A 27,686-nucleotide genomic window follows, 5' to 3' on the forward strand; every position below is an offset into this window, starting at 1 on the left:
ATACAAAATGTCCACAATAGGCAAAATCTATAAAGACAGAAAGATTAGTGGTTGCCCGGGGCTGGAGAAGGGTTAATGTGGAGTGACTGCTTAATGCGTCTGGGATTTCCTTTTGGGATGATGGGAATGTTATAGAACTAGATGGAGGTGATAGTTGTACAATATTGCAAATGTAGTAAATGCCACTAAATTGTACACTTTTAAAGGGTTAATTTTATGTTACATGAATTTTACCTCAATTTAAAGGAAAAAAAAAAAAAAAAAAAAACACCTTCCTCAAAGATTCTGTCATGCTACTACGGTTGAGAAACAGGACCAGTGTGAGGAGACAGCAAATTGCAAAGCAAGTTGAACTCACATCTGGATTCAAAGTTCAGTGCTAAGGTGGACTCAGCATAGGATCTGTGAGGGGAGAAGGGATGGGTCCTGAGCCTCTCCTAGGCTGGGAACAGTATGTTCTTTTACGGCATGAGGGAGAAACTGGGGCCAGTCAGGTGAAGGAAGGAAGGGAAGTTATTCCAGACAGGTGGAAGGGTGGGGTCAGGGAGGTGACGATTGGGGGTCGGGAGGCAGTGCAGAAGGGAAGCTGGAATGAGTTAAGGAGTTATATAGGGAGGCAGGGGCCTGATCAGATCATGTGGGGCTGTGCAGACCATAAATAGAAATTTGGATTTACTGTGAGTGAGATGGAAGGCCTGGGACACGAGACTGGAGGGTTTTAAGCAAGGGAGCAACATGATCTGATTTACTTTTTAAGAAGCTTCCTGTGGTTGCTGGGTAAAAAAATGGGCTGGAGGAGGCTGCTGTGCAGTTATTCAGGGCAGGGATGAGTGTACACATTCAAGACTTTAGGAGACAGAGTTCTCAGGATTTGGTAACGGAGTGGGTGAGATCAGGGCAGGGGGGCAAATCTGCCTCCCAGGTTTGGGGCCCTAGCAACTGGGCGATTGGTGGTGCCATTTACTGAGACAGGGGAACACTTGTGGGAGGAGCAGAGTGGTTTGGGGGCTGGCAATGGGCAGTCCTGTTTTGGACATTGCAATGTGTCTGCAAAAGTTATTTTTGAACAAAATGTTATTGCTGTTAATTGGATGCCGCATTCCACATTTGTGTTCCGAAACATTTTCCAGGAGGTTTCTTGGGCTGTTTCAATTACATGAAAAGACTTAATTCAAAGAGACCAAATGTTGGTTTCTGTGGTTTGAGTCACCTGAGTGCTTACTTAGGGGAGACTTCACTAGGTAAGTTAAACACAGCCCTACTCTGCATTTGGGAAGTAAATGTTAAGTCCTGTTCCTACAGAGGTCAGGATTTGGAGAAGAAAATACTGCCTCGGAAATATTACAGAGACATACGTTATTTCTTGCCAAGTGTTTATGCAAATTCCATATTAACTCAACTGAGCACTGGAAAGAAATTTACAGAGCAGTCTCTCACATTAGGAAAACATGCAGGTATAAGGTTTTGCTCTGCCTGACTTGACACGCACGGGCTTCCTGAAGATGGATGGGTGTTCTGCATTTAGATTTCCAAGGAAGAGGACGCCTTCCCATGATAATGAGCCTTGAAACGAAGTCGTGACCCACCGGCCTTCGGCATCGTCTTCTTTTCTTTTGGGATCATAGTCACCATGGCCATCATTGCCAATATCATCGCCATCGTGTGGTTGTTGGTGGGTTAAGAAAAGTCCTCAAACCACCAGTGGGAATCCTAACAGGAATAAAAAAAGATGAGATGATTTATTTCTCATTGAAATTTGTTGCATTACATTACAGAGGGCCCCCTTTGGGAGTGAGCAGGTCTGGTGCATGTAAGACGGAGGGATTGGTGGTGGTGGTGGTGGTGGTGGTAGGGGGATGTCGCTCTGCAGAAACACGGCAATGGAAGATGACCCTGCTGTCTGTGAAGCCACTGCTCCTGACCCACCACACTGGGCTGTTTCTGGGACAAGCAGGCAGAGCAGAAGAGTCTCCATGCCACCTCACCCTTCCTCCTGAGCCCAGCCAAGGCATTCCGGGACTTCTGCACTGCCTCCTCCCTCTCCTGCCCCACCCCTGTCTCTTCGCCACTCTCCCCAGCTTTTCGCTCGAATGGCTCCTGTCACCTAGAGCATCATTTTCTGGGTTCTGTACAACAGAGTCTTGAGACTCCGTGGAGAAATGAAACCATGGAATGTCAACCTGATCTTATCACCCGGCAGCACCACTCCATCTCCGCTTAAAACTCCTGGGGGTTCATGGTTGCCTTTGAGTAGAGTCCAGTCTTCACCTGGTCTACAAGTCCTGTGTGACCTGGTTCCTTTCATTTCAGCGGTTCTCTCAGAACACGCTGCCGTCTGCAGGCCAAACCGTTACTTCTTTGAGTCAACTCTACGCTGACCGTACACTGGGAGAGGGGCCGTACCTCTGTGTTCCCATCACACTGGGTGCTCAACTCTTTAACCATCTGCATCAGACAGAGTATAATTGCCTATCATCTGTCTCCAGCCTTGGACTTTCTTTTCGTCTCAGCCCTGAGAATTGGGCCAGGCCTACACACCCAGCCCCTCTTTTCTATGACAATTGCTACCTCCACCACGTCCACACCAGGAATCCAGACTCCTCTCTCCAGCCCCACAGTCCCCAGTCTCTCTCCCTACATGGTGCCAGTAGCACTCCAGTAGACCAGTTCCCTGTTGCTGCTGCTTCATGCTTAAAAGCCTTCAGTGGCTCCTCCTCTGTTCTCAGAACCAAATCTTTGCTCATTAGCATGGCATTCAAAGCTCTGCCTGTCCTTGCCATACTATAAAATCCAAGAGAGGAGAGAATAAGAAGGCTGTGGAGAGGCGGAGGAGACTAAGGGATAATGTGCTTACAACTCAAAAAGTATCAGAGGAAACATTGTTTTAGAATGCATTTTTAGGGCTTCTGTTTACATATGGGGTGTGTTCCAAAAATTCCTATGTATCTGGGCCTGGGTGGGCTGAATATTGTTGGGATAGCCAGTGGTTCCCAGACTTGTGAATTTCACCAATGAGTAGATTTCTTTTCTTTTTTCTTTAGTTTGGGGACGGGTAGGGTTGCCAACTTCTTACTTTGCAAAGTAAGCATATTAAACAAAACACTACTATCTTTTCATGAAATAAAAGGACTTTTGTATACCAAAACAAGTTCATGATTTCAAGATAAAGGTCAATACTCTAGCCTTATGGGGGGAAGCTTGCCACGACAACCTCATTTTTTTTTTTTTTTTTGTCTCCTGGGACTGGTGAAACTTGACTGTGAAGTCAGGCATTTGGGAAAATTGCAGTAGAGCCCGGTGCGCCCCTCCCTGCAGCCAGTCAGGGCTGTTTGCATGTCCATTGAGATGCAAGTGAGTCTTTGTCTCTTAATTGCCCCGCACGGTGGGGAGTGAGGTGGGAAGGGAGGGTGTGCTGTCCCTTTGTACCCAGCCAGGGCCCTCCAACAGGTTTGGTTAGAGGGATTAAATTCCAAGGCTGTGAGAGGGTAGAGGAAGCCCTGAGCACCAGCAGAGCTGCTTTGGGTCCCAGAGCACAGAGGGTGACCTTGAGTTGGGGCAAAGCCTTTGTTCCTGCCCTCATTCCCACGTGGACTCCCTCTTGGCTCTGGCCCCTAAGGATCAGTGGCGGGGTGGATATTAAGGAAGGGGTGCTGTCAGCATGGACAGTGGTGCTCACCTGATGGGCATCTTCAGCAGTGGTGGGGGTGGTGGCAAGGCCCTTCCACAGCTGATTTTGATCATGGGTGAGGGAGGCCACCCAGGGACTCAGCTGATTTGGAATTTATTATTACTTTGTATTTTTCTGTGCTCTACACATTCAGAGAACATTCTCTAGTAATGTATTACAGAAACAATTCCTGAAAGTATAGTCCTTGGGGAATTTGGAACACATAGTCCCATGGATACCTAGCTGGCCCACATAATCCTATTTACCTGAGATTGGTGTAAACCCACCCAGCCCTATATGTGTGCCTCTCCTGTTCTCCCAGGCCACCCTGGTGGCTGTGTGTCCATGCCACACTTCTCTGCTTGGGCCACAGCTTGGGAAAGGTGAACATTTTTAGGAGAGTATCTTGTCAGGCCAAATGGTTTTCCAATTGGTGGCAGTTTTCAGGGTATGAGAAGTTCAGGGAGTAACTAGGTGTAGCAAGAGGGTGGGAATAAGGAAGTAGTGTGTAGACGAGGCAGGCTTGGGCAAGAGTGGGCCCCAGAGCCCATGTGCATTGGTAGTGGGGAGTATATACGATGTGTGGGGGCAGGGAACACAGATAATCGCTTTGACAATTTTTTTTTAATAATAATTTTTTTTTTCTCCTGGGACATACACTTCCAAACTAAGTTGGGAAGGTGCTCCCAGATCATGGTTTTTAAGTGTACAATTTCCTGTATGTAAATCAACTGCATGTTCAATTGCAATTCAGCAGGATAGTAGTACCTGACTGAGAGGCTCACTAAGTTCCCAGCAGGTCTTCAGTCTGGCAGGCAAATCAGCCCTCTCTGACTCACATTAACCTAACTTACAAGAGACTGAGAGACAAACCAGGACCAAGATAAGTTATTTTACAAAGGGAGAGGTATCTGGTAGGATAATGGATCTCAGACATTTGCAATATTTTGATTAAGGAAGAACTATTTGTGAGTATCTTTTGGCCACCATGATAAACATTGTCCTTTTCTTTTGGTTCTTATTCCTGTGTCAGAGCAGGTCATCTATGCTCATTTCGCGCTTTAGAGGAGCACACTCTTAAGGTCCTGTATCATCACCTGCTAATGTTTATCCTTGTCATGGTTCAATCTGCTAGAACGGAGATCAGCAAACCTTTTCTGTAAAGGATTAGACAGTAAATATTTTAGGCTTTGTGGGCCCCATGGTCTCTATCACAACTGTTCAACTCCACTGTGGTAGCACAAAAGCCACCATAGGGAATACAGAAATCAGTGGGCATGGCTGTGTTCTCATAAACTTCATGAACCCTGAAATTTGAATTTTGTATCACTTTCTTATGTCATAACATTCTTTCGATTTTTTTCAACCATTTAAAAATGCAACTACTTTTAGCTGGAAGGCTGTACAAACAGCTGGGAATAGGATTTAGCCCATGGGGTGTAGTTTGAGAACTACTCTTGAGCTAGAAGATAGCTCAAGCTAGAAGATACAATGCATATGGCATTGTCGCACATTTAGCAGCTAGAGTTTCAGTTGCGTGTGACTGTCCACTGCATATTGATTGACATGGCCTCAAACTTAGAGGTTACATGCTTCTCACCTCCTCAGTGTAGATGAGTGTGTATGCATCAGGGTTTACCCATCAGATCCTGAGACTCCTAAAGACCAGAAAATCTAGTGCCCTCCTGGTACAGATGGTACCACCGGGGCCTATGGAATGGCTCAGGGCACTTAATAGCAAAGGTAGGGCATGCCCACAGCCTGGAATAGACAGTAACTTCCTGACCTCACAGTGGCCACTATTTCCTTAGTCGTTACTAGATTAACCAGTAATGGTCCCTGCCCTCTGTCGCTGTGTGCAGGCTGTTCACTTTTCACCATCTTGTTTAATCCTTAGCACAACCTTGTTGGGTTTAGCCAGGATTTGTACCCGGTCTGGCTCTACAGCACACATTCTTAGCCATTCACCAGCTGGGGTTCCTAGTGGTACCCTCCCACTTTGACACATGAGACTAGACCTGGCTAACTCCCCAACCTCAAGGAACCTCCATTTTGCTGCTTTTCCCTCGTTAATTATTAGGTGATATATATGGCATTGTGAGGAATAAATATTAAGGGTAAAATGCCTGGAATATGCCATGGTATAGTCCATGTTCAATAACTACCAGCTATTTCTGTTAATTCTCCAGCTAGAATGGAATAATGTTCCATTCATAGAGTAATTAATGCCCTGAACCTGGGAAGATCCACTCCTCATATGCTGTTTTGTTTCTGCAGCCCTAAGATTCAGGGCAATGGATGTAAGCCACACGGGAGATTTCGGCTTCATCTCAGGGAGACCCCAGACCCCACTGTTCCTTAGGGGTTGGTGGGAGTCACTGAGGGGGCTGCCTAAGGCAGCAAGGGCTGGGTTGGGGGCACAGGAAAGCTGCCTAATGGATACTGAGGGGAGGTGGTAGTAGCCGCCCTCTAAGGAGGATGTGGCCCTGGGCAGCCCGTGTCGCATAATGGCAGGGACAGGCTCACGCCGCCACTCCGGAGAGTAGCAGCGCTTCCTCTTTGTGTTGGAGAGCCGGTTGCAGCTGGGGCACTTCTAGGGAGCGTTCCCACGAACTGCTGCAGCGGGCATTTTGCTGGTCGGCACAGTATCGAAATCTGATTTCTTCGGGTCTGGGAGGCGGACTCCGTTTGCAGGGGTTCATGGGAAAGGACTGCAGCGCGTTTGTCGGTCATTAAGCACGTTTTTCAGATCGACTCTGCAGATATGAACTTGCACTTTCAGCGCATTCATCACAGCCTCGGGAGAGCTGACCCAGTCCCTACCCCTAGTCTCCCGAGCCCGCGGCGCTTCGGCTCCGGGACGCCCCCCACCCTCCCTTCTCGCCCACCTGGGCGCCCCCGGCCTCGTTTCCTCGAGACGTGTCACTGTTTATCTACCGCAGCCAGTCACGAAAACGGCCCTTTTCTTCAGTCTCCGGTCAGGGTTCCACTATGGCCTCCTGCAGGGAACGGCGGGTGGGGACAGAGTGCGGGGCTCCTTGCTGGACGGTGGCTGGAGGGGCCCCGAGGGAACAACCCTTCAGCGGGAGAACACCAAGGCCAGAAGGGGAAGAGCCCTGCTCAAGGTCACCCGGGAGGAAATCGGTGCCCACCGGCGCTGCCGCCTCCGGCTCTCCGGCACTGGTGACTCACTGCTCCAGGTCCGCGGGGCCACCTCCTTCAGTCTCGAGGACCGGGGTGGGACAGGGTCTGCGGACCGCGCGCTGCCGCTGGACCCAGCCCAACCCAACCCAGACTTCCCCACCCACCGGGAGCCGGCGGGCCACGCCCCTCGCCCGGAGCCCCGCCTCCAGACCGCGGCCCCGCCCCTGATACTGCAGCCTCGCTCCGCCCCCCCGGCCTAACCCCAGCCGGGGCGCCCTCAGGCGCCGGCTCTCTAGCACGCTCGACCTCCACTCTCCCGGGGCCGCGCCGCGCGCGCGCCGGCTTTGGGCGGGACCCTGCAGAGGCGGCGGGGCTCCTCCTCCCGCTGCTCCTCGGCCTCTCCTTCGGGCGCTCTCGCGCTAACTGTGCTCCTCCGGGGCCCTCCGCCTGCTCCCAGCCATGGTGGCCTGGCGCTCGGCGTTCCTTGTCTGCCTCGCTTTCTCCTTGGCCACCCTGGTCCAGAGAGGTAAGGCGGGCGGGGGGCGCGCGGGGACCCCGCCCTGTGGGCCCAGGGGTCGCTCTGCGCATGAGCGGCACGGTCCCCGCCTTGCGGGCCTGCGGTGGCTGCCACCGGCTGGCCCGGCTGTCCGAGGCGGAGCGGCGGGGGTCCGAGCCCCGGGCCCGTGGGGGTTGACTCCGCCGCGGTCGGAGTAGCCGGAGAGGAGGGCTGACGCTGGGCTGGAAACAGCGGATGGGCCCCCTAAAATCCTGAACGAGCAGGTGTCACCACTGGTGACAACAGCTGTCCCCAGGAGTTTACCTTTGAGAAAACCTTAAAGAGAGCAGTCATTTTCGAAACTTGCTGCGAGGTCACAGACCGCGGACGCACCTAGGTGGATTCCTAGCTCCTTTTGTCGGTATCACAGCGGGCATGGGGTGTGGGGGTGGGTCAGCGAGGTGTAGGTCTAACCTAGAGCTTAGGTCTAAGCTCTCTAGGTGCTTCTGCCGTCCGCTTCAGTTTTTGAGACTTTGGTCATGTTTTGCCAAGGAACAGGAGAGAGAAATCCCGCTGAATCAAGGAAGCACGTTTCTTAGACCCTTTGCTGCTGAAAATGTGGTCCAGGGCCCAGCCGCATAGGCATCACCTGGGAGCTTGTAAGAACTGCAGCATCTCACGCCCCGCCCCCGACCTACTGAGTCTCATTCTGCATTTCAACTAGATCCGTGGGTAATTCTCTGGCACATTCAAGTTTGAGAAGCATCTTATTAGAATAAATGCAGTCTGTGGTTAAAAATAGGGTCTTAAACATGTACCAACAGAATCTTCTTACACTTATTTATATCCTATGTCCCCATCAGAAAAAGGGATTAAGGGAAACACTGTAATTGAACATGAATTATGTTCCGAGCTTCCTGACAATAGAAGTGAACCCAGCTGGCGGAAAATATATGAGCTCAGGAAACACACACACACACACTCTTTGTCCTAGTACTGAGTTCTAGTAAGATTTGTGTCACATAAAGGAACACTGGAAAACAGTGGATGGTACTAGCCAAGACACTTTTGCAAAAGATGCAGAAATGTTTTTCATGTGGGTACCCCACCTGGAGTTGATTCACGAAGAGCCACTTAACATTCTACGGAGGTGCCAGCTCTGTTCTAGGAACTGATGATGCGGTAGTGAACAAAACTGAGATTGTCTTCATAGAGCTTACGTCCTGGTCCGGGCAGAAAACAAGCCCAACATTGAAATCTATATATATTGTCAGTGCTATGGAGAAAAATAAAGGAAGTTATAGGGGTAAAGAGTTGTTGAATTTTCTTTTTCATTTTCCCTTTAGGATAAAATTTTTATTTTGTTTACAATGCATTTGTGGGAAAAAGTATGATCATTTGATTGACTTGCATCTAATGACATGGAAATCTTGAAAGTGGAAGCACAAAAAAAGTTAGAAAAATGATACTCCCTTCAAAGCTGTCTTCTGAAAGTCTTCAACATGCTGTGCATATTGAGAAGGTGGGGAATAGAAATGATTGGGTCTTGCCGGCACGGTGGCTCAAGCCTGTAATCCCAGCACTTTGGGAGGCCGAGGTGGGTGGATCACGAGGTCAGGAGATCGAGACCATCCTGGCTAACACGGTGAAACCCCGTCTCTACTAAAAATACAAAAAATAAGCCGGGCGTGGTGGCGGGCGCCTGTAGTCCCAGCTACTCAGGAGGCTGAGGCAGGAGAATGGCATGAATCCGGGAGGCGGAGCTTGCAGTGAGCCGAGATTGCAGCCACTGCACTCCAGCCTGGGCGACACAGTAAGACTCCGTCTCAAAAAAAAAAAAAAAAGAAAAAAAGACTGGGTCTTAGATTTGCACGTTACAATTGTTGATTTAAGAGGTGGAGAGGGGACAGAACCAATACATCTGTTTTACAGATGAGGAAACAGAGGTACAGAGAGATGAAGTAACTTGCCTTAGGTCACACAGCGATTGCCAGAATTGTGATTTGATGCAAGGTTTGTCCGACTGCACAGTCACTGCCTTTAAGCCCTAGGCATATGCCCTTGCACCTGGAGGTACCCCACTTCGACCACTTAGGGACCATGGGAAAATGAGTTCCCCGAATTTGTTTGCTCATCCATATGATGCCTGACAATCACAAAGGTTTTGAGGGGACCAGGCTTAGATCTGCAGCCTTGCTGCCAGCTACCACTCCATCTCCTGAGTGCTTCCTGTGTGCCAGGCACTTCACATATATTGCTTTAAATTGCCTCGACCATTTTACAGACTAGATATTATCATTAGCTTTCAGATGAGGGGACCCTGGTCACATAGCTCAGAAGACATAGAGCCAGGATTCCACCCAGATAAGACTGCTACCCAGCGATCTTTTATTTTTAAATTAGAAAACCCGAAACAGAAGAAGCTTTGGTTTCAAGATAAGGGCCCAGTTTTCTGGACTTTTTTTTTTTTTTTTTGAGATGGAGTCTTGCTCTGTCGCCCAGGCTAGGGTGCAGTGGCGCGATCTCGGCTCACTGCAAGCTCTGCCTCCTGGGTTCACTCCATTTTCTTGCCTCAACCTCCCAAGTAGCTGGGACTACAGGTGCCCGCCACCACACCCAGCTAATTTTTTGTATTTTTAGTAGAGACGGGGTTTCACTGTGTTAGCCAGGATGGTCTCTATCTCCTGACCTCATGATCCACCCACCTCGGCCTCCCAAAGTGCTGGGATTACAGGTGTGAGCCACCGCGCATGGCCAACAGTTTTCTGGATCTTTTGTCCAAAATAAGATAATATGATTTTTGCATTGGTGGTCTTCTCCGGGATCCTGGTAGTCTCAGAGCTGTTGCATCAAAATGACAAACACAAAGCAAGTGCCTCAGGCACCAGTTGACTCTCCTTGAGCCCTGGAGTGGCATTTTGTGTAGGCCTGCTGAGAGCCACTTTATTCTTGGTCCTGGTCCTCAGTAGTGGGATGTGGCTGAGAAACGCTGGCAGACCTCAGAAAGCACGCAGAAGCAGCCCTTCATAATCTGAGAAATCCTTCCAGGCTCTAACAAGTAGCAAGTAGAGGCTGACTTTAGGCTCCCAGGAGTTTAAAGGGCGGTTAACAAGTTATCTTTGTTCTAATTACAAAGGGCTTTTCAGTCTGCTGTGTATTTTACCAGTTCCAAAAAGTCCTCCGAACACAGGTATGCTTCCTGTATGTGCCTCCAGAAATGGGAAGCTGTTCTTTTGAGCAGCAAGGAGAAGACTGTCAGTGATGTGGATGGGTAGTAATCTTAACAAGAGCTTCATTTCTGGAACACCTATAGGCCAGGCCCTCAGTGCCTTGCTGCATTACCCTGACCTGTGGCACTGTGACCCATGTCACCTCCTGATGTCCATAGTGGCCCTTTTACATAGAGTCTTAAAGGTAACTGGTTGGTAACCCACTTCTCAGATGAAAAATATGGGGCCCAGAGAGGTTTAGGAACTTAATCAAGATAACGCTTAGCTGAATTGGATTTGAACTCAGGTTTATCTGCATAACCAGAGCAGAAGGTGTGAACACAGATACCTTCAGGGATCAGGCAGGTAATAGGAATATGAGAAGTGGTCAAGAATAAGCACGATGGAGGAGCTGAGCACAGTGGCTCATGCCTGTAATCTCAGCACTTTGGGAGGCTGAGTTGGCCAGATTACTTGAGCTCAGGAGTTGGAGACCAGCCTGGGTAACATAACAAGAGCCCCATCTCTACAAAAAATACAAAAATTAGCCAGGCGTGGTGGCGTGTGCCTGTAGTCCCAGCTACTCGGGAGGCTGAGGATTACTTGAGCCTGGGAGGCAGAGGTTGCAATGAGCCAAGATCGTCCCATTGCGCTTCAGCCTGGGTGACAGAGTGAGACGCTGTCTGAAACAAAACAAAACAAACACACACACAAAACAAAAGAATAAAAGAATAAACGTGATGAGCATGTTGGCAAGCCACCAAGTGCCTGCTCCCTTAAAGAGAGGTCCAGCTTACACATGGAGTATAGGCTTTAAAGCACACCTGCCCAGTGCTGCCGTGACTCTGTCCCATGCGCCTAACTGCTCAGTGCTACGGTTCCTCATCTGTGAAATAGGGATAACAGCACTATCTACCTCATGGGGTGGTTATTAGGATTAAATGAGTAGAAACGTATAAAGCATTTAGCACAGCACCTGGCTCCAAGTGAGCAAGACATTCCAAGCCACATTTTAAAAATAAGTGAAGCAAACCTTGAAAGGCATCATTTATACAAAATGTCCAGAGTTGGCAAATCCATAGAGACAGAAGGTAGATTAGTGGTTGCCAGCAGCTGGGATGAAGGGGGATGGGGAGTGTCTGCTTAATGGGCAAGGGGTTTCTCTTTGGGCTGATGACAATGTTCTGGAACTAGATAGAGGTTATGATTGCAAAATATGTGAATGTACTAAAAACTATGAATTGTACACTTTAAAAGGCTGAATTGTGGCCGGGCGCAGTGGCTCATGCCTGTAATCCCAGCTTGTTGGGAGGCTGAGGTGGGTGGATCAACTGAGGTCAGGAGTTCGATACCAGCCTGGCCACCATGGCAAAACCCCATCTCTACTGAAAATACAAAAATTAGCCAGGCATGGTGGCACACGCCTGTAGTCCCAGCTACTTGGGAGGCTAAAGCATGAGAATTGCTTGAACCCAGGAGGCAGAGGCTGCAGTGAGCTGACATCATGCCACTGCACTCCAGTCTGGGCGACAGAGCGAGATTCTGTCTCAAAACAAAAAAAAAGGGCTGAGTTGTATAGGAACTATATTTTCAGTTAAAAATTCACTGGGTACTGACTTGTACACTTTAAAAGGGTGAATCGTATAGGAATTACATTGCCATTTGAAAAAATGCACTGTATAATCCAAGCAGAATAAGTGTGAGAAGTGGCAACATGTTACCCCTGGGTTGGGGTTGTTTTCAAGGTGCTAGAGCTTGGTTCAGGGGGCGTAAGAGCAAAGTGGGCCCCATGTGCTGGCAGTGCTGAGATGCCAGGCTGGGATCCAGGTAGAAGTCTCATGGGCTGACTTGGGGTATTGGACTGAGCCAGATGGGCCACAAAGGCATCTGCAGGGTTGGCCGAGAGATGCTTAACCCTGCCTGCCCGAGTTCAGGAATGGTCCATGCAACAGTGGCATGATGGGGAGAGGGGAACTTCCCTTTCCTACATGGCTCCAGGGTCGCCATTATGGGTGCTAGTCAGTTGCTGCACTGGTCTGGCAGAAGGTCTGGGGACTCTGCCTGTTAGTCTTACCTGCTTTGACTGGTTTTCAGTCTTTTCCTTGCTGTCACAGGTCACATCTCTATCCCTTGCATTACTTTGGACACAGGGTATCTCAAATGTGTTGTTTGTTTCTTTGTTTTTTTGAGATGGAGTCTTGCTCTGTCGCCCAGGCTGGAGTGCAATAGTGTGATCTCACTACAACCTCCACCTACCTCCCAGGTGCAAGAGATTCTCCTGCCTCAGCCTACTGAGTAGCTGGGATTACAGGAGCCCGCCACCACACCCGGCTAATTTTTTTGTACTTTTAGTAGAGACGGGATTTTGCCATGTTGGCCAGGCTGGTCTCAAACTCCTGACCTCAGGTGTTCCACCCACCTTGGCCTTCCGAAGTGCTGAGATTACAGGCGTGAACCCCCACGTCCAGCCCGTGTTTTTAAACACGTGCACAGAAACCATCCAGGAGTCAGCATCAGTAGGCATTGAGGAAGGGCATGAAGTTGCCTTCAGTGGAGATGATGCCGATTAGGCCCATTTTGGCTGCTCAGAAGGGAGTGTTGGGAGGAGCTGGGTTTCATTCTTGTGCGTTCAGGAGAGATACCTTCCAGATACATTGACTTTCCTGTTCTGTTCTTTTCCCCACCTGGTGTTTTGCTTTTTCTGCTGTGTGTTCACTCTTAGGTGTTTTTTGTTTTTTTCTTCGAGATGGAGTTGCAGTCTTATTGCCCAGGCTGGAGTGCCATGGCGCGATCTTGGCTCACTGCAACCTCTGCCTCCTGGATGCAAGCAATTCTCCTGCCTCAGCCTCGAAGTAGCTGGAACTACAGGCATGCGCCACTACACCTGGCTAATTTTGTTTTTTTTTTAGTGGAGACAGGGTTTCTCCATGTTGGTCAGGCTGGTCTCAAACTCCCGACCTCAGGTGATCCGCCTGCCTCAGCCTCCCAAAGTGCTGGGATTACAGGTGTGAGCCACCACGCCTGGCTCACTCTTAGGTTTTGTACTTTGCATGTTATTCCTCTTCTGCTCTTGGGTGCCTGGGAGGACTGGCTCAAGGGGTTCCTGTCCCCCAATCCAGACTGGGCCCTCCCTGAGGCTAGGTCCACTGACTGGTGAATGTTGGTTTGCATGTAAAAGCTTCACTTCATCATAGACACCTATCAAGAATGGGCCAGAAAATCTTTCATGTAGGCACCTGTTCTACATGGAGTAGGGTGGGAAGCTGCAGTAGAAAGAATAATAATGAGCCTTCAAAGATGTCCACGTCCTGATCTCTGGAACCTGTGAATATGTTAGGCTCCATGGCAAGGGAAATTCAGTAAGGTAGCAGATGGAATTCAGGCTGCCAATCAGCTGACCTTAAAATAATATTATCCTGGATTATCCAGGTGGGCCCAATGTAATCACCTGGGTCCTTTAAATACAGAAGAGGGAGGTAGAAGAGGTGGGGATTAGAGCCATGTCATATGCGAAAGACTCGCCCGGCCATTGCTAGCTCTGAAGATGGAGCAAGGGGCCAGGAGCCAAGGACCGCACAACCTCTAGAAGCTGGAAAAGACAGGGAACAGATTTTTCTCTAAAGTCTCCAGAAGGAACACAGCCCTGCCCACACCTTGAGTTTAGCCCATAAGACCTGGGTTGGACTTTTATCTCTAGAACTGTGATACAATAAATGTGTATTGTTTTAAACTGTTGAATACTGTATATTTTGTTATAACTAAAACAGGATGCTAATAAGAAGCCTAGAGTTAGATACCAGCGTCCTCTTCCTTCTTTGGAAAACTAGTATGTGATGTTTCCTTACATTGTTTCAGTTTTACCATTTTTAAATCAATCCCTAGAATGCTCTAAGTTCAGTATTTTAAAATAAATGTGCAGAAAATTAGGTTGCAGTGGTGTTTTTGGTGCAGCAATGAACGTTTAGAAGCATCTCTGAGGACCCAGGAAGGTAGCTGGATTTCTGGTACTTGAGTTTGATTCCAAACTGCTTTACAAGGAGATGGGAGTCTGTACTTTTGCTTTGGAGCATGGCCCATGCTGCAGGTCACCTGCAGTGGGGGTCACTGGCTGTCTCCAAAGGCCTTTCCCACCCTTCTCCTCCAGTCCTGATGGCCACACTTGAAGCAGGCATGCGCCTGGGCCGTCTCTGGGCCAGCAGACAGAGGGTTTCTGATTTGTGCAGGCCACACTTGCCCCTTTGCTGAGGAGGAGGAGGAGTGTGCTGCTGGCCCACCTTTCTCCTGGCTGCCCTTACCAGTGCTGTGGCTTCAGCTAACTGTGTCGATTCCCTGTCTCTCAAGTTGGGGATAGGAGTGGGGGTGTGGGGAGAGGACCAGACAGGAATGGGTGCACTCCTGCTTCAACCAGTGTTGTTTTTTGTTTGTTGGTTTGTTTCTTGAAAGCAAGTTTATTTTTGTTTTATTTACTTATATTATTATTATTTTTTTTGAGACGGAGTTTTGCTCTTGTCGCCCAGGCTGGAGTGCAGTGGCACAATCTTGGCTCACTGCAACCTCTGCCTCCCGGGTTCAAGTGATTCTCCTGCCTCAGCCTCCCGAGGAGCTGGGATTACAGGAGCCCGCCATCTCGCCCAGCTAATTTTTGTATTTTTAGTAGAGACGGGGTTTCACCATGTTGGCCAGGCTGGTCTTAATTTCCTGACCTCGGGTGATCCATCTGCCATGGCGTCACAAAGTGCTGGGATTACAGGCGTGAGCCACCGTGCCCAGCCTGAAAGCAAGTTTAAAAGAATGAAAGAATGGCTACTCCATAGGTAGAACAACTCCACTTCAACCAGTTTTGAGCTTTGTTTTTATTAGTTTTCTACCTCGGGCTTCTCACAAGATGTCAGAATGTTCTGCTGCTTTACAGCAGAAGTATCTTTGAAAACTGCTGTAGTTGAATCCTACAGATATGACATCCCTGTTCAGTGAACATCTGTGTAGAGGAGAGGCTAGAAAACATCTAGCTGTCATTGTTAGGTGGTTGTATTTGGGATTATTTTCTAAATTAGAGGTGATACTCTCCACAGGAAGTATTACTGCAGTGTGGAATTTATTTCCACCAAAATAGTGCCCAGGCACAGCTGGGGCTCATTTTGACAGTCTACTTTTTCTTCTTCTTTTTTTTTTTTTTTTTTACTGCTGCTTCAGCTAGCCTGGGATGGTATAACTATATTCGGTATTTCTTTCAGCCTAAGGGCAATGTGGGGAAGAAAAATCTGAGATGTGAATGGCACTTGAGATACTAAGGAAACCCATGGGCTAACCCCAAGGAGGCCAGAGGACAAAGAAGCCCTTTAATGAAGCTCATACCAGTTAGTGGCCTGGGGCACAGAGAGTGGATCTGAAGGGCAGATGGCAGGCAGCAGGCCTCATCCTGAATGAGCAGCCACGACCCATGTGGGGGCACGGTGGGTAAAACAGAGCAGGGTAAAACATGCACCTGCCCTCAAGGAGATTAAAGTCCAGACAGACCTGGAAGCAACTATACATAGTTACACGTATCTTAAAAGACACAGAAGGATTCCATTGTTGCTGTAGTGCTATCTGCCAAGAAGACACTTGCCCCCTTTCTCCCAGGTTGAAAGCTGTTGCTGTCGCTTATTGCCGCATAATGAACCTCCACACATTAGTGGCTTGAAACAACTGTTTTACTATACTCTTAGACTCCATAGGTTGGGAATTAGGATAATGCAGCAAAGATGGCTGTCTCTGCTCTACTGTATCTAGGGCCTCAGCTAGGAGGACTCAAATGGCTGGGGGCTAGAGTCATCTGGAGGTTTTTTTCACTCACATGTCATAAAGGATGGGCTTAGCTGGGGTTGTCCACTGGAACACCCACACGTGGCCTCTCTGGTTTGAGCTTCCTTATAGCAAGGAAACTGTATTTGAACTTCTTACATAGCCCCTTCAGGTTCTAAGCGTGAGTATTCCAGTAGACAAAGTAGAAGACAGATGGGCCTTTTAAAAAAAAACCTTTTAAAAACTGTGGCAAAATACACATAACATTTACCATTTTAACCATTTTAAAGCACACAGTTCAGTGGCATTAAATACATTTTTTGTGTGTGTGATCATCACCATTCCCCCTCCCCTAAGCCCTGGCGCCCACTCATCTGCTTCCTATCTGGATTTGCCTATTCTGGACATTTCATAGCAACGGAATCAGATAGTATTTGTCCTTTTGAGATTGGCTTATTTCACTTAGCATGATGTTTTCTGAGTTCCTCCCTGTTGCAGCGTGGATCAGTACTCCATTTCTTCTTATTCAACTTATGGTTGAATAGTATTCTATTGTACGGGTAGACCGTGTTTTGCTTGTCCAGCCATCAGCTGATGGACGTTTGGGTTGTTTCCACCCTTTGGCTATTGTGAGTAGTGCTGCTGTGGACATTCGTGTACAAGTCTTTGTTTGAGCAGCTGTTTTCAATTCTTTGGGATATATGCCTAGATCATGGTCTTTTATGACTTGGCCTCAGAAGTCACTAGCATGACTTTCATTGAATTCTATAGGTTATGAGTCAGTTGAGGGTAGTCTAGATTCAGAGTGAGAACATATATCCTACCTCTTAAGGGAAGAGTGCCAAATAATTCTTAGCCATCATTTAAAACTGCCACACAAATCTCAGATTTCTGGGTCCTGCTGAAATATTGCTCCCTCCCTTGAGCGTATCCCAGTTCTCCTAGTTGGGAGTAACTGCTTGTAGCTCTATTGTGATGGCAACTTCTCTCACCTCTCTAGTTCTTTATGAAATAATCACCATGAGGTATATTTGTTAGTGTCCAGTTAGTAGCCTGGCTCTGTGTGTGCCTCTTCATTTTCTGTTCCTTCCCGTGATGCCATGCTGCTGTTGTCAGCAGTCAGGTTCTCTCTCTGAGTGGGGGACGGATCAGCTGATTCTGAGAGCCCTTCAGCACTGATGTTCTGTGGGCTCCAAGTGCTCTTATTTGTACAGGCTTTCTCCATGAGGGAGGCCTCCTTCTGACAGCACAGTGCCTACTGTGTAGCCTTGGAGGAGCTTGCTGAGTGTACGTCTCAAGGAATTTGGATTAATTCTCAAGGTGGGGCAGCCTGGGAATTTGCCCTTTTTCACCTTGAAGAAGAGTCCCTGAGGGCTGAGTTTTTTTGTTTTTTGTTTTTTTTGGAGACGGTGTTTCGCTCTTGTCACCCAGGCTGAAGTGCAGTGGCGCACTCTCAGCTCACTGCAACTTCTGCCTCCTGGGCTCAAGGGATTCTCCTGCCTCAGCCTCCTGAGTAGCTGCGATTACAGGCATGCGCCACCATGCCTGGCTAATTTTTGTATTAATAGTAGAGACATGGTTTCACCATATTGGCCAGGCTGATCTACAACTCCTGACCTCAGTTGATCCACCTGCCTTGGCCTTCCAAAGTGCTGGGATCACAGGCATGAGTCACCACACCTGGCATTTTTTTTTTTTTTTTTTTTTGAGACAGGGTCTCACTCTGTCACCTAAGCTACAGTGCAGTTGCACCATCATGGCTCAATGCCACCCCAAGCCTTAGGCTCAAGGGATCCTTCCACCGCAGCCTCCCATGTAGCTGGGCGCAAACATGTGAAACCATGCCCAACTAATTTTTTTATTTATTTGTAGAGACAGAATCTCAAACTCCTGGGCTCAAGTGATCCTCCCGCCTCACCTCCCAAAGTGTTGGGATTACAGGTGTGAGCCATGGCGCCTGGCCTGAGTATTCTCCTAGATAGAGACTACTGAGCAGAGTTTCTCAACCATGGCACTGTTGACCTTTGGACCAGATAATTTTTCTGCAAGGGATGAGGTGGGTAGGTGTCCTGTGTGTTGGAGGATGTTTAGCAACATCCTTGGCTTGCCCACTAGATGCGGGTAGTACTCCCCTCCCTAGTCTTGTCAACCAAAAATAACTCCAGACATTGCCCAGAGTCCCTTAGGGAGTGGAGGGTGGCAAATCACCCCTTGTTGAGAACCACGACTGTAAAGACAGATACAGCCGTGCCTTGCTTAACAATGGAGAGACGTTCTGAGAAATGTCATGTGATCTCATTGTGTGAACGTCATGGAGTGTACTTACATGAGCATAGATGGTATAGCCTACTACATGCCCCTAGGCTACAAACCTGTACAGCCATGTGACTGTACTGAATACTGTAGGCAGTTGTAATACAAAGGCAAGCATTCATGCATCTAAACATAGAAAAGGTAGTGTGTTGTGCTAACATGTTATGATGGCTACCATGTCACTAAGCAATAAGAATAACTGGGAATTTGGGGCCCCAGTTATAATCTTATGGGACCACCATCATATATGCAGCCCATCATTTGGCCGAAATATATTGCTATGTGGCCCCATGACTATATATTCTTTGTAATATCGCTCTGTTTTCAGTATTCTTCATGAGTCACTAAAGTTTTCTGCCATCATCACATTGCCCAGGACAGACATGTTGGAATAAATCAGATCACAGCCAGTCTTGCACATTGGTATCAGCTCAGACAGTTCTGTTTTTTTTCTTTCTTCTCTACAGGGCAAGTTCTAAGCTCAGGCAACTCTAGAAACATACCTTAGACTCCTTGATGAGCTTTCAGGTCACCCTAGTGAGACCATATGCATCACCAATCTGTGTAGTTAGTTATTTTCTGCATAGACTTCCACAGATGGCTCATCTCATCTCTTATGTTCACCCTTATTAGTTTCCATTTTAGATGGCGACCTTGTCTTTTTAATGCATTTAATGATTTTCTGCGAACCAGTGAAAAAGAATAAACAGCAAATGAGCCAAAGATTTGACCAGGCAATTCATGTAGGTAGAAATCAAATTGGACAATAAACATATAAACATATAAAAAGATGATCAGCCTCATTAGCAATCAGAGAGATGCAAATTAAACTATAATAAGATAACATTACATACCCTCTGGTAGGCTAAAAATTGTAATAAAGTCTGACATACCAAATGTGTACACAGTTACAAGAGTAATACATACTCTTTGTAGTAAACATGGGAAATGTAGTAAACATGGGAAATGTGGAGAAGTGTAGAGAAAACACAAACCTCGTTACCCAGGGATAACCACCGTTAGCATGTTAGAATACAGTATGTCAATAATTTTTTCTGTGCTGAAATATGTATTTCACATTATTGGCATCAAACTGTATATAGTTTTCACCAGTATTGTGAAATATAACAGATATAGAAAAACATGCAAAGCCTATATGTACAGTTAACTTTTTTTTTTGTAGACGTGGAGTCTCGTTGTGTTGTCCAGGCTTGTCTGAATTCCTGGCCTCAAGCGATATTCTTGTCTCAGCCTCCTAAAGTACTGGGATTATAGGCACGAGCCACTGCACCCAGCCATATATGTACAGTTTAACAAAAATGTGTGAAATGAAAACCTGTGTCACCACGGACCAGGTCGAGAAATAGAATGTTGACAACACTTATACAGACCCCTGTGTGCCCTTCCCAGTCACAGCCCCCTCCCTCCCTGTAGAGGTAGCCACCCCCCACGACTTTTGTACAGTCATTTTCTCCCTTTACTTTATACTCTGCCACCTGTGTATGCAGCCCTAAATTGTATAGTTTTGTTTTACCTGTCTTCTAACCTTGTAGAAATTGGATTACACCATGTGTAATCTGTTTTGTCTTTCTCCCAACATTATTGTCGATCTGTTGTGTGTCACTGTAGTTCATTTGTTTTCATTGCTATGTGTTATTCCACTGTTTGTCTACATCACAAGTTGTTTCTTAATCTATTCTCTTATTAATGAACATTTGGATAATTTCCAGTTCGGGGCCATTTTAAGTAGTGCTGCCAGGAGCATTCTTATGCAGATGTGCAAAAGTTTCTCTAGGGCAGAGGTTCTCACACTGTGCTCTGAGGACCCTTGTGGGGGCCTGTGAGACTTCTTCAGGGGGTCTACAAGGTCTGACTACATTTATTGATTGATTAATTGGTTGATTGAGATGGGGTCTCACTCTGTTGCCCAGGCTGGAGTGCAGTGGTGCATTTTCAGCTCACTGCAGCCTCCACTTCCCAGGCTCAAGTGATTGATCCTCCCCTCTCAACCTCTGTAGTAGCTGGGACCACAGGTACATGCTAGCATGCCTGGCCAATTTTTTTTTGTATTTTTGGTAGAGATGGGATTACACCATGTTACCCAGGCTAGTCTTGAACTCCAAGCTCAAGCAATCCACCCACCTCAACTTCCCAAACTGCTGGGATTATAAGTGTGACACACTGCCCAGCCCAACTACTTACATATTAATACTAGGATGTTAACTGCCTTTTCCATTCTACTCTCACGAGTATGCAGTGGCATTTTTTAGAGACTATGTGATATGCAGTATCATCACCCTGATGGCTAATGGAATGTGTGTTTGTATCTTATGGATTACAAATGCCTGTTTTAATTTCTAATATGATAAATATCAATAGCAGTCACTGATATAAATAAAAGCTCTTTGAGGTCCTCAATAATTTTGAGTATATATAAAGTCTTTCAGGCCAAAAAGTTTGAAAATTGCTGCTCTAGGGTTATATCTAGAAGTGAATTTCCTGAGTTATGCAGTATTTGGAACTTGAGTTTTATGAGGTGGTACTAAACTGTCTTCCAAAATGGTTGTACCAATTTATATTCCTACCAGCAGCGTAGAAAAGTTGCTGTTGTGCCAGCCTCACCAACACTTGGTACTGTCAGACTGGACTATGATATTTAGCCTATTGGGGCTTTTTATATTATTGTAATGGTTTCGTTTGCATCTTTCTGGTTACTAATGAAGTTGAACATCTTTTCCTATGTTTATCTTCCAGTTTGGTTTACTCTTTTATGAATTGCCTGGTTGTCTTTGGCTCATTTTCCTGTTTACTCTTTCTCTACTGATACTCACTCATTTCCTCATGTGCTTGGTGGTTTGTTTATTTATTTATTTTTTTGGCTGTGTACTGCTTATTGTAATTGAAATATATATCTGGGGAATCTTTGAAGTCTAGGGTAAATTTGCCTTCTTCCAGAGAAGAATTTGTGTTTGTTTTTTGTCAGGTGCCTTGTGTGATTAATCTGGGACTACCTTAAACAAAGTTTCTACCATTTTCGCTTTGTTTTGCCATCATCAAGGCAGCCTTTCTTGCAGTCCTCTGGGGGTAGAATTTGGGAGGGGCATATTTGTTTCTGAGTCGCCCTTGCCCCAAGAGTGTAACACTTTGGGGTCCCAGCTTAATATGAGACTAATTTTCTGTTACATTCCTTTAATGGCCATGGGCCTGCTCTTTAGTCCCCTTTGCCTCCCTTGGAAGATTGTCAAAACCAAAGTCAAAATTTGTCTAGATTGGCAGATGCCCTCAGAGCCTGTGGCTGCATGTGCATGGACTCCTACCTCCCTGGATTTTCCATTGTCTTTTAGGGGTTGTCATGTTTTGTTTGTTTGTTTGTTTGTTTTTTGAGACGGAGTTTTGCTCTCATTGTCCAGGCTGGAGTGCAATGGCGTGATCTTGGCTCACTGCAACCTCCGCCTCCCAGCTTCAAGCAATTCTCCTGCCTCAGCTTCCCGAGTAGCTGGGATTACAGGCATGCACCACCACGCCCGGCTAATTTTGTATTTTTAGTAGAGACGGGATTTCTCCCTGTTGGTCAGGCTGGTCTCGAACTCCCGACCTCAGGTGATGCGCCCGCCTCAGCCTCCCAAAGTGCTGGGATTACAGGCATGAACCACCATGCATGGCCTGTCATAGTTGTTTTTTGCCAACTTGTCAGTTCTTCAACACTTCTAAACGTTTTGAAATGATATTTTCGAATCAACCATTTTAGTTGTTTGTAATGGGAAGATTGGTCCAAATAATCTATTCTCCCATTACTAGAAACACAAATTGATATATCTTTGTTTATATAACCTTATATTGTGAGTATCTTATGTGTTATAGTTAAAACATGTTTTGAATATAATTTTTTTTAAATTTTTTGAGATGGAGTCTGACTCTGTTGCCCAGGCTGGAGTGCAGTGCCATGGTCTCGGCTCACTGCAACCTCTGCCTCCCGGGTTCAAGTGATTTCTGGCTAATTTTTAGTATTTTTAGTAGATACAGGGTTTCACCATGTTGGCCAGGCTGGTCACGAACTCCTGACCTCAAGTGATCAGCCTGCCTCGGCCTCCCAAAGTGCCAGGATTACAGGCATGAGCCACTGCATCCAGCCTGAATATAATTTTTGATGAATATTTAGGTTGACTCTAGGTCTTTGCTGTTATAAATGACATTTCATTAAATATCTTTGTATGCAATATTTGGATGAACATTATTTCTAGTTACAGGGTGAGAGGGAGAGGTGGGAGAGAGAGGGTCTAAACCTTAGTGCTCAGTTAATGTTAACTCTTGTCACCCGTTATTACACGTACACATGGGATGGCTGAAGGGCACGTGGAGCCATCCTGCCTAATGGCCTTGGTCTTTTCCCTGGAAGAGGAGACAAGGTCTTGTGCTGAGTGTATGAGGAGCCAGGTAGAGAGTTAAGATTGGAAAGAGTACTGTTAGGGACAAAGGGAACCAATTAAGGAAATGTGGATTGCCAAGGCACCCTGAGGGCCTGGCTTGACTCACACACCCTGAGCTGGCACCTGTGCCAGTGCTAATCAGGACAGTGATACAAGACTTTCTCCTGCAATGTGGCACCACCCCAGAATACAGCAAGGCTGGCTGGTGGCAGGATCACCATTCCTGGTCAGTTCCCTCCAAGAACTCTTAATTGAGTGCTGCGTATACACCAGGCATCTTGCTTGGCGCTGGACCAGTGGTGATGCAGGCACTGGCTGTGTTTCAGGGAGCTTCTGGTCCAGTGGGGTTGGAGGAGTGGGTTCTTTTATCAAAGTTGAGGATTGGCAGGGCAGGGGCAGAGCACTGTGACAGGTATTGCTGGCTCTGGCTACAGTCTCTGTGGTGACCTAGCTGGGACTGTGCCAGGTGGCAAAGGAGGTAGAGCCCATTGAAGCTTCGAGGATGATCAGAAAGGATTGCTGAGGGTGGCCTGGCAGCCTCTGCAGGCCTGCTGGGGTATAGATTGGGCCAGGATTGGGAAGATAGAGCCAAGGCCACAGAATGGGATTTCCAAGGCGGGGCAGTTTCTTGTCCAGTGTGGGATGAAGTGAAATGAGAGCCTTTAGTGAAATGAGAGCATGAAGGACACTGGAGAGGAGGAAGGAGGTCAAGGGACCAAGGGCAGGATGACTTGGTGTGGAGAGAGAACCCAGCCACAGCCAGGCAGCTCCCTCTCACTCACTCTAGCTCCCTCTCGCTAGAAGGGAAGGTACTGGAAGTCAGGAGAGGACAGCCTTAGGAAGCAGGTCAACAACAGCCAGGTGACTGCAGCCCTCAAGCGTTGAAGTACAGACAAGATTCTAAGAACATCCATGACAGAACCTAGGAGATGGGAAATCTGGAGAGGTAACTAGAGAATGAGAGCGGGTTTCTTGGAAGGCCCCAATCTTCTCTGTAGAAGAGAAAATAGTGGTAGAAAGTCACAAAGGGACTTGCCCCAAGTCACAGATGCATCCTTTATATCCACTGCCTCTAAACTACAGAAGGCTTTTTTGTGTACAGGATTAATTTCCTTTCTCCTCCCGCATGTTAAAACAGTTCCATTTTCTTTCACACACCATACGATTCACCTGTTAAAATACACAACTTGGTGGTTTCTACTATATTCAAAGCTGTGCAACAATCACTCTCATTGTCTAATTTTAGAACATTTTATTACCCTAAAAAGAAACCCCTTACCAGCCCCTCTCCATTTCCCACCTTCCCCCTGGCCCTCAGCAGCTACTAATCTACTTTCAGCCTCTATGGATTTCCCTGTTCTGGGCATTCATATAAGTGGAGTGATATAATATCTGGCCTTTTGTGTCTGGCTTCTTTTACTTGGCATGATATTGTCAAGGCCCAACCACATCGTAGCATGGATCAGATATTCATTCCTTTTTATGGTCAAATAATATTCCATTTTATGGGTAGACCACATGGTGTTTATCTGTTCCCCAGCTGATGGACATTCAGGTTGTTTTTACTTTGCAGCTGCTATGAATAGTGCTGCTGTGAACAGTTACGTACAGGTGTTTGTGTGGACTTACGTTCTTAATTCTCTTGGGTGGAGTTGCGAAGTCACATGGTAATGCTATGTTAACTTTGTAAGGAACTGTCAGACTATTTTACAAAGCTGCTGTGTCATTTTACAATCCCACCAGCAGTGTAGGAAGTTTCCAGTTTCTCTATGTCCCTGCCAACACTTGTTATTTTCTGTTTCATTTTTTATTTTAGTCATCCTGGTAGGTGTGAAGTGGTAACTCATGATGGGTTTGGGTTTGATTTGCATTTCCCTAGTGACTAATGAAGTTGGGTGTCTTTTTTTAATTTTTTTTTGGAGACGGGGTGTTGCTTTGTCACCCAGGCTAGAGTGCAGTGGCACCATCAAGGCTCACTGCAGCCTCCACCTCCCAGGCTCAACCAATCTTCCCACTTTAACCTCCTGAGTAGCTGGGGCTACAGGTGTGTATCACCATGCCCAGCTTTTTTGTTTTTTTTTTTTAGTTTTTGTAGAGACAGGGTTTCGCCATGTTGCACAGGCTGGTCTTGAACTCCTGGGCTCAAGTGATCCTCCTGTCTTGGCCTCTCAAAGTGCTGGAATTACAAGTGTGAGCCACCACACCTGGCTTGGGCATCCTTTTATGTGCTCATTAGATCATGTGTTCTGGAATAAAATTCTGTTTAAGGCAAAGGGCACTAAACCAGGAACCAGGAGGCCCTGGCCCTACCCTGAATCACAGTGAGTCCTTCATGTTTCTTGTTAGATTTATCTGTTGCCAGGTAATTTATGGTATATCATTCCTTTATAAATGAATCTTACCATTCTCATCTTCCTACTTGAGAGCAGGGACCTTATTGATCAAATTCAACACTTCTACTGTATGTTTTCAATTGCCACCTTCTCCCTTTTCTTAATTCTTTCCACTCACCTAAAAAGCTAAAGTTTTCCTTCATCCTGAACATCTCTCTTTCCTCTGCCTCCCTTTTAATAAGCTAGTGCATTATCTCCTTTCTCCTTTAGGCCTCCACTCCCTGCCTTTCTACCTTATCTGCCTCAGTCAAACTGGAGTGTGACTTCTGTCATTTGCCCCTCTTGTCTACTGAAAGGTTTCTCTAAGGCCCCCAGGGTACCTGTATGTTTTAGGTTCATTATTGAAGTAGCAGGTCCCAAATAATTGATACCAGTGACCTCTCTGAGGAGTGGAATTGGAAGGAAGGGGTGACTTCACTCCTTGCTGTAGAGTTGTTATTTGGGAGGATGTATATAAGAAAGTCTTTGAATTAGCTTGGTGGAGAGCAGGCAATGGCAGTAGTGTGACATAGAACTGCTTATTTAGATTGGTAGCAGGAAATGTCTACATTAGTGATATCCAAATAATGGACCCCAGTGACCTTTGAATTGACATTGGGGTCAAGCATTGTATGCAAACAGTCAATGATGTAGCTGGGTCATATGTGTACTGCAATTTAAAAAATGTATTTAGATGCTGCTTTGATTAATGAATTGCAGAAATTTTAGAATCTGATAGGGGCAGGCCTTTAAAAAATTACTCTTGTTTTGAAATTTATTTTCCCATGCATTTTATTCACATGTACTTTAGAGTCAAGTTTTTAAAAAAAGTCCATTGGGATTTTGATTGGAGTTGCATTGACTAGGTGAGAGTCTTAGGAAAATCAACATTTTTTTCCTTTTTTTTCTTTTCTTTCTTTTTTTTTATAGTGTTAAGTTTTCCTATTCAAACTCAAGGTCTCTATTTAGTTCTGTTGTCTTTGTGTTTATGACATTTTTTCAAGTTTATTTTTCACATTGTTTGTTAGACTTATTCTCAAGTGCTCTATGGTATATATTCCTGTTGTGAATGGGACATTTTTCCCCCATGATATTTTCACGTTTTCTTTCCTTTTTTTTTTTTTTTTTTTTTTTTTTTTAGAGACACAGTTTTGCCCTTGTTGCCCAGGCTGGAGTGCAGTGGTACGATCTTGGCTCACTGCAACCTCTGCCTCCTGGGTTCAAGTGATTATCCTGTCTCAGCCTCCTGAGTAGCTGGGATTACAGGCACGCACCACCATGCCCGGCTAATTTTTTTGTTTTTAGTAGAGACGGGGTTTCACCATGTTGGTCAGGCTGGTCTTGAACTCCTGACCTCAGGTGATCTGCCTGCCTCGGCCTCCCAAAGTGCTGGGATTACTGCACCTGGCCCCCTACTATGTTTTCTTAGTGATGATTGTTGGTGTCTGAGAAAGCTACTGGGGGGTGTGTGTGTGTGTGTGTGTGTGTGTGTTTGAGATAAGGTCTTACTCTGTTGCTCAGGCTGGAGTGCCTAGCATTCTTGGTTAGCCACTTTACCTAACAATCTTTTTATTTTTATTTCTCCTAGTTTTATTGTTTTGTATATTTTTAGTGTTGTTTTCTTTTTTTGAGACATGGACTCACTGTTTCCCAGGCTGGAATGCAGTGGTGCGATCACAGCTCGCTGCAGCCTCAAACTCCTGGCCTCAAGCAATTCTCCTGTCGTAGCCTCCTGAGTAGCTGGGACTACAGGCGCATGCCACCACACCTGGCTAATTTTTAAATTTTATGTAGAAACGGGCTCTTGTTATGTCCAGACTGGTCTTAAACTCCTGGCCTCAAGTGATCCTCCTGCCTCAGTCTTTCAAAGTGCTGGGATTACAGGTATGAGCCACCATGCCTGGCCTCTCCTAGTTTTGCTCTTGATTCTGTTGGCATTTCCAGGTATATAACCATATTATCTGCAAATAGTGATGACTTTGCATCTTCCAATGTTTTTCCCTTTATAATTTCTTATCTGGTTCTCTTATCTGATTCTACTGGCTATTAAATAATAGTGATACTAATAGTCTCTTTGCTTGTTCTTGACTTTGGTTTGTGATATGTATTTTTATCACATTAAGGATAAATCCTGACTCCTATTTTTACTAAGGATTTGTCTTTTTAAAAATTCAGAATTGGATGCCAAATTTTATCAAGTGGTCCTTTGGTGTCTCCCAAGGTCTGTCTGCTTCTATTTAACTTATTAATGTAGTAAATTTGATCAATAGTTTT

At 46.4% G+C, this 27,686-nt stretch overlaps 1 protein-coding gene across 2 annotated transcripts in view; it reads left to right on the forward strand.

Moving 5' to 3' along the window:
- The first annotated feature begins 7,064 nt into the window (after positions 1-7,064).
- CD99L2 (CD99 molecule like 2) overlaps positions 7,065-27,686 on the forward strand; it is a 130,229-nt gene continuing 109,607 nt past the window's right edge. Inside the window, exon 1 of one of the 2 annotated variants that reach the window (XM_073013364.1) lies at positions 7,065-7,337. In XM_073013364.1, the coding sequence (XP_072869465.1) occupies positions 7,271-7,337 (67 nt within the window). In that variant the 5' untranslated portion in view covers positions 7,065-7,270. The remainder of the gene's footprint in view (positions 7,338-27,686) is intronic. The other variant, XM_073013365.1, reaches the window with a different exon arrangement.

This window comes from Chlorocebus sabaeus, chromosome X (genome assembly GCF_047675955.1).
Source record: "Chlorocebus sabaeus isolate Y175 chromosome X, mChlSab1.0.hap1, whole genome shotgun sequence".
Taxonomy (NCBI): domain Eukaryota; kingdom Metazoa; phylum Chordata; class Mammalia; order Primates; family Cercopithecidae; genus Chlorocebus; species Chlorocebus sabaeus.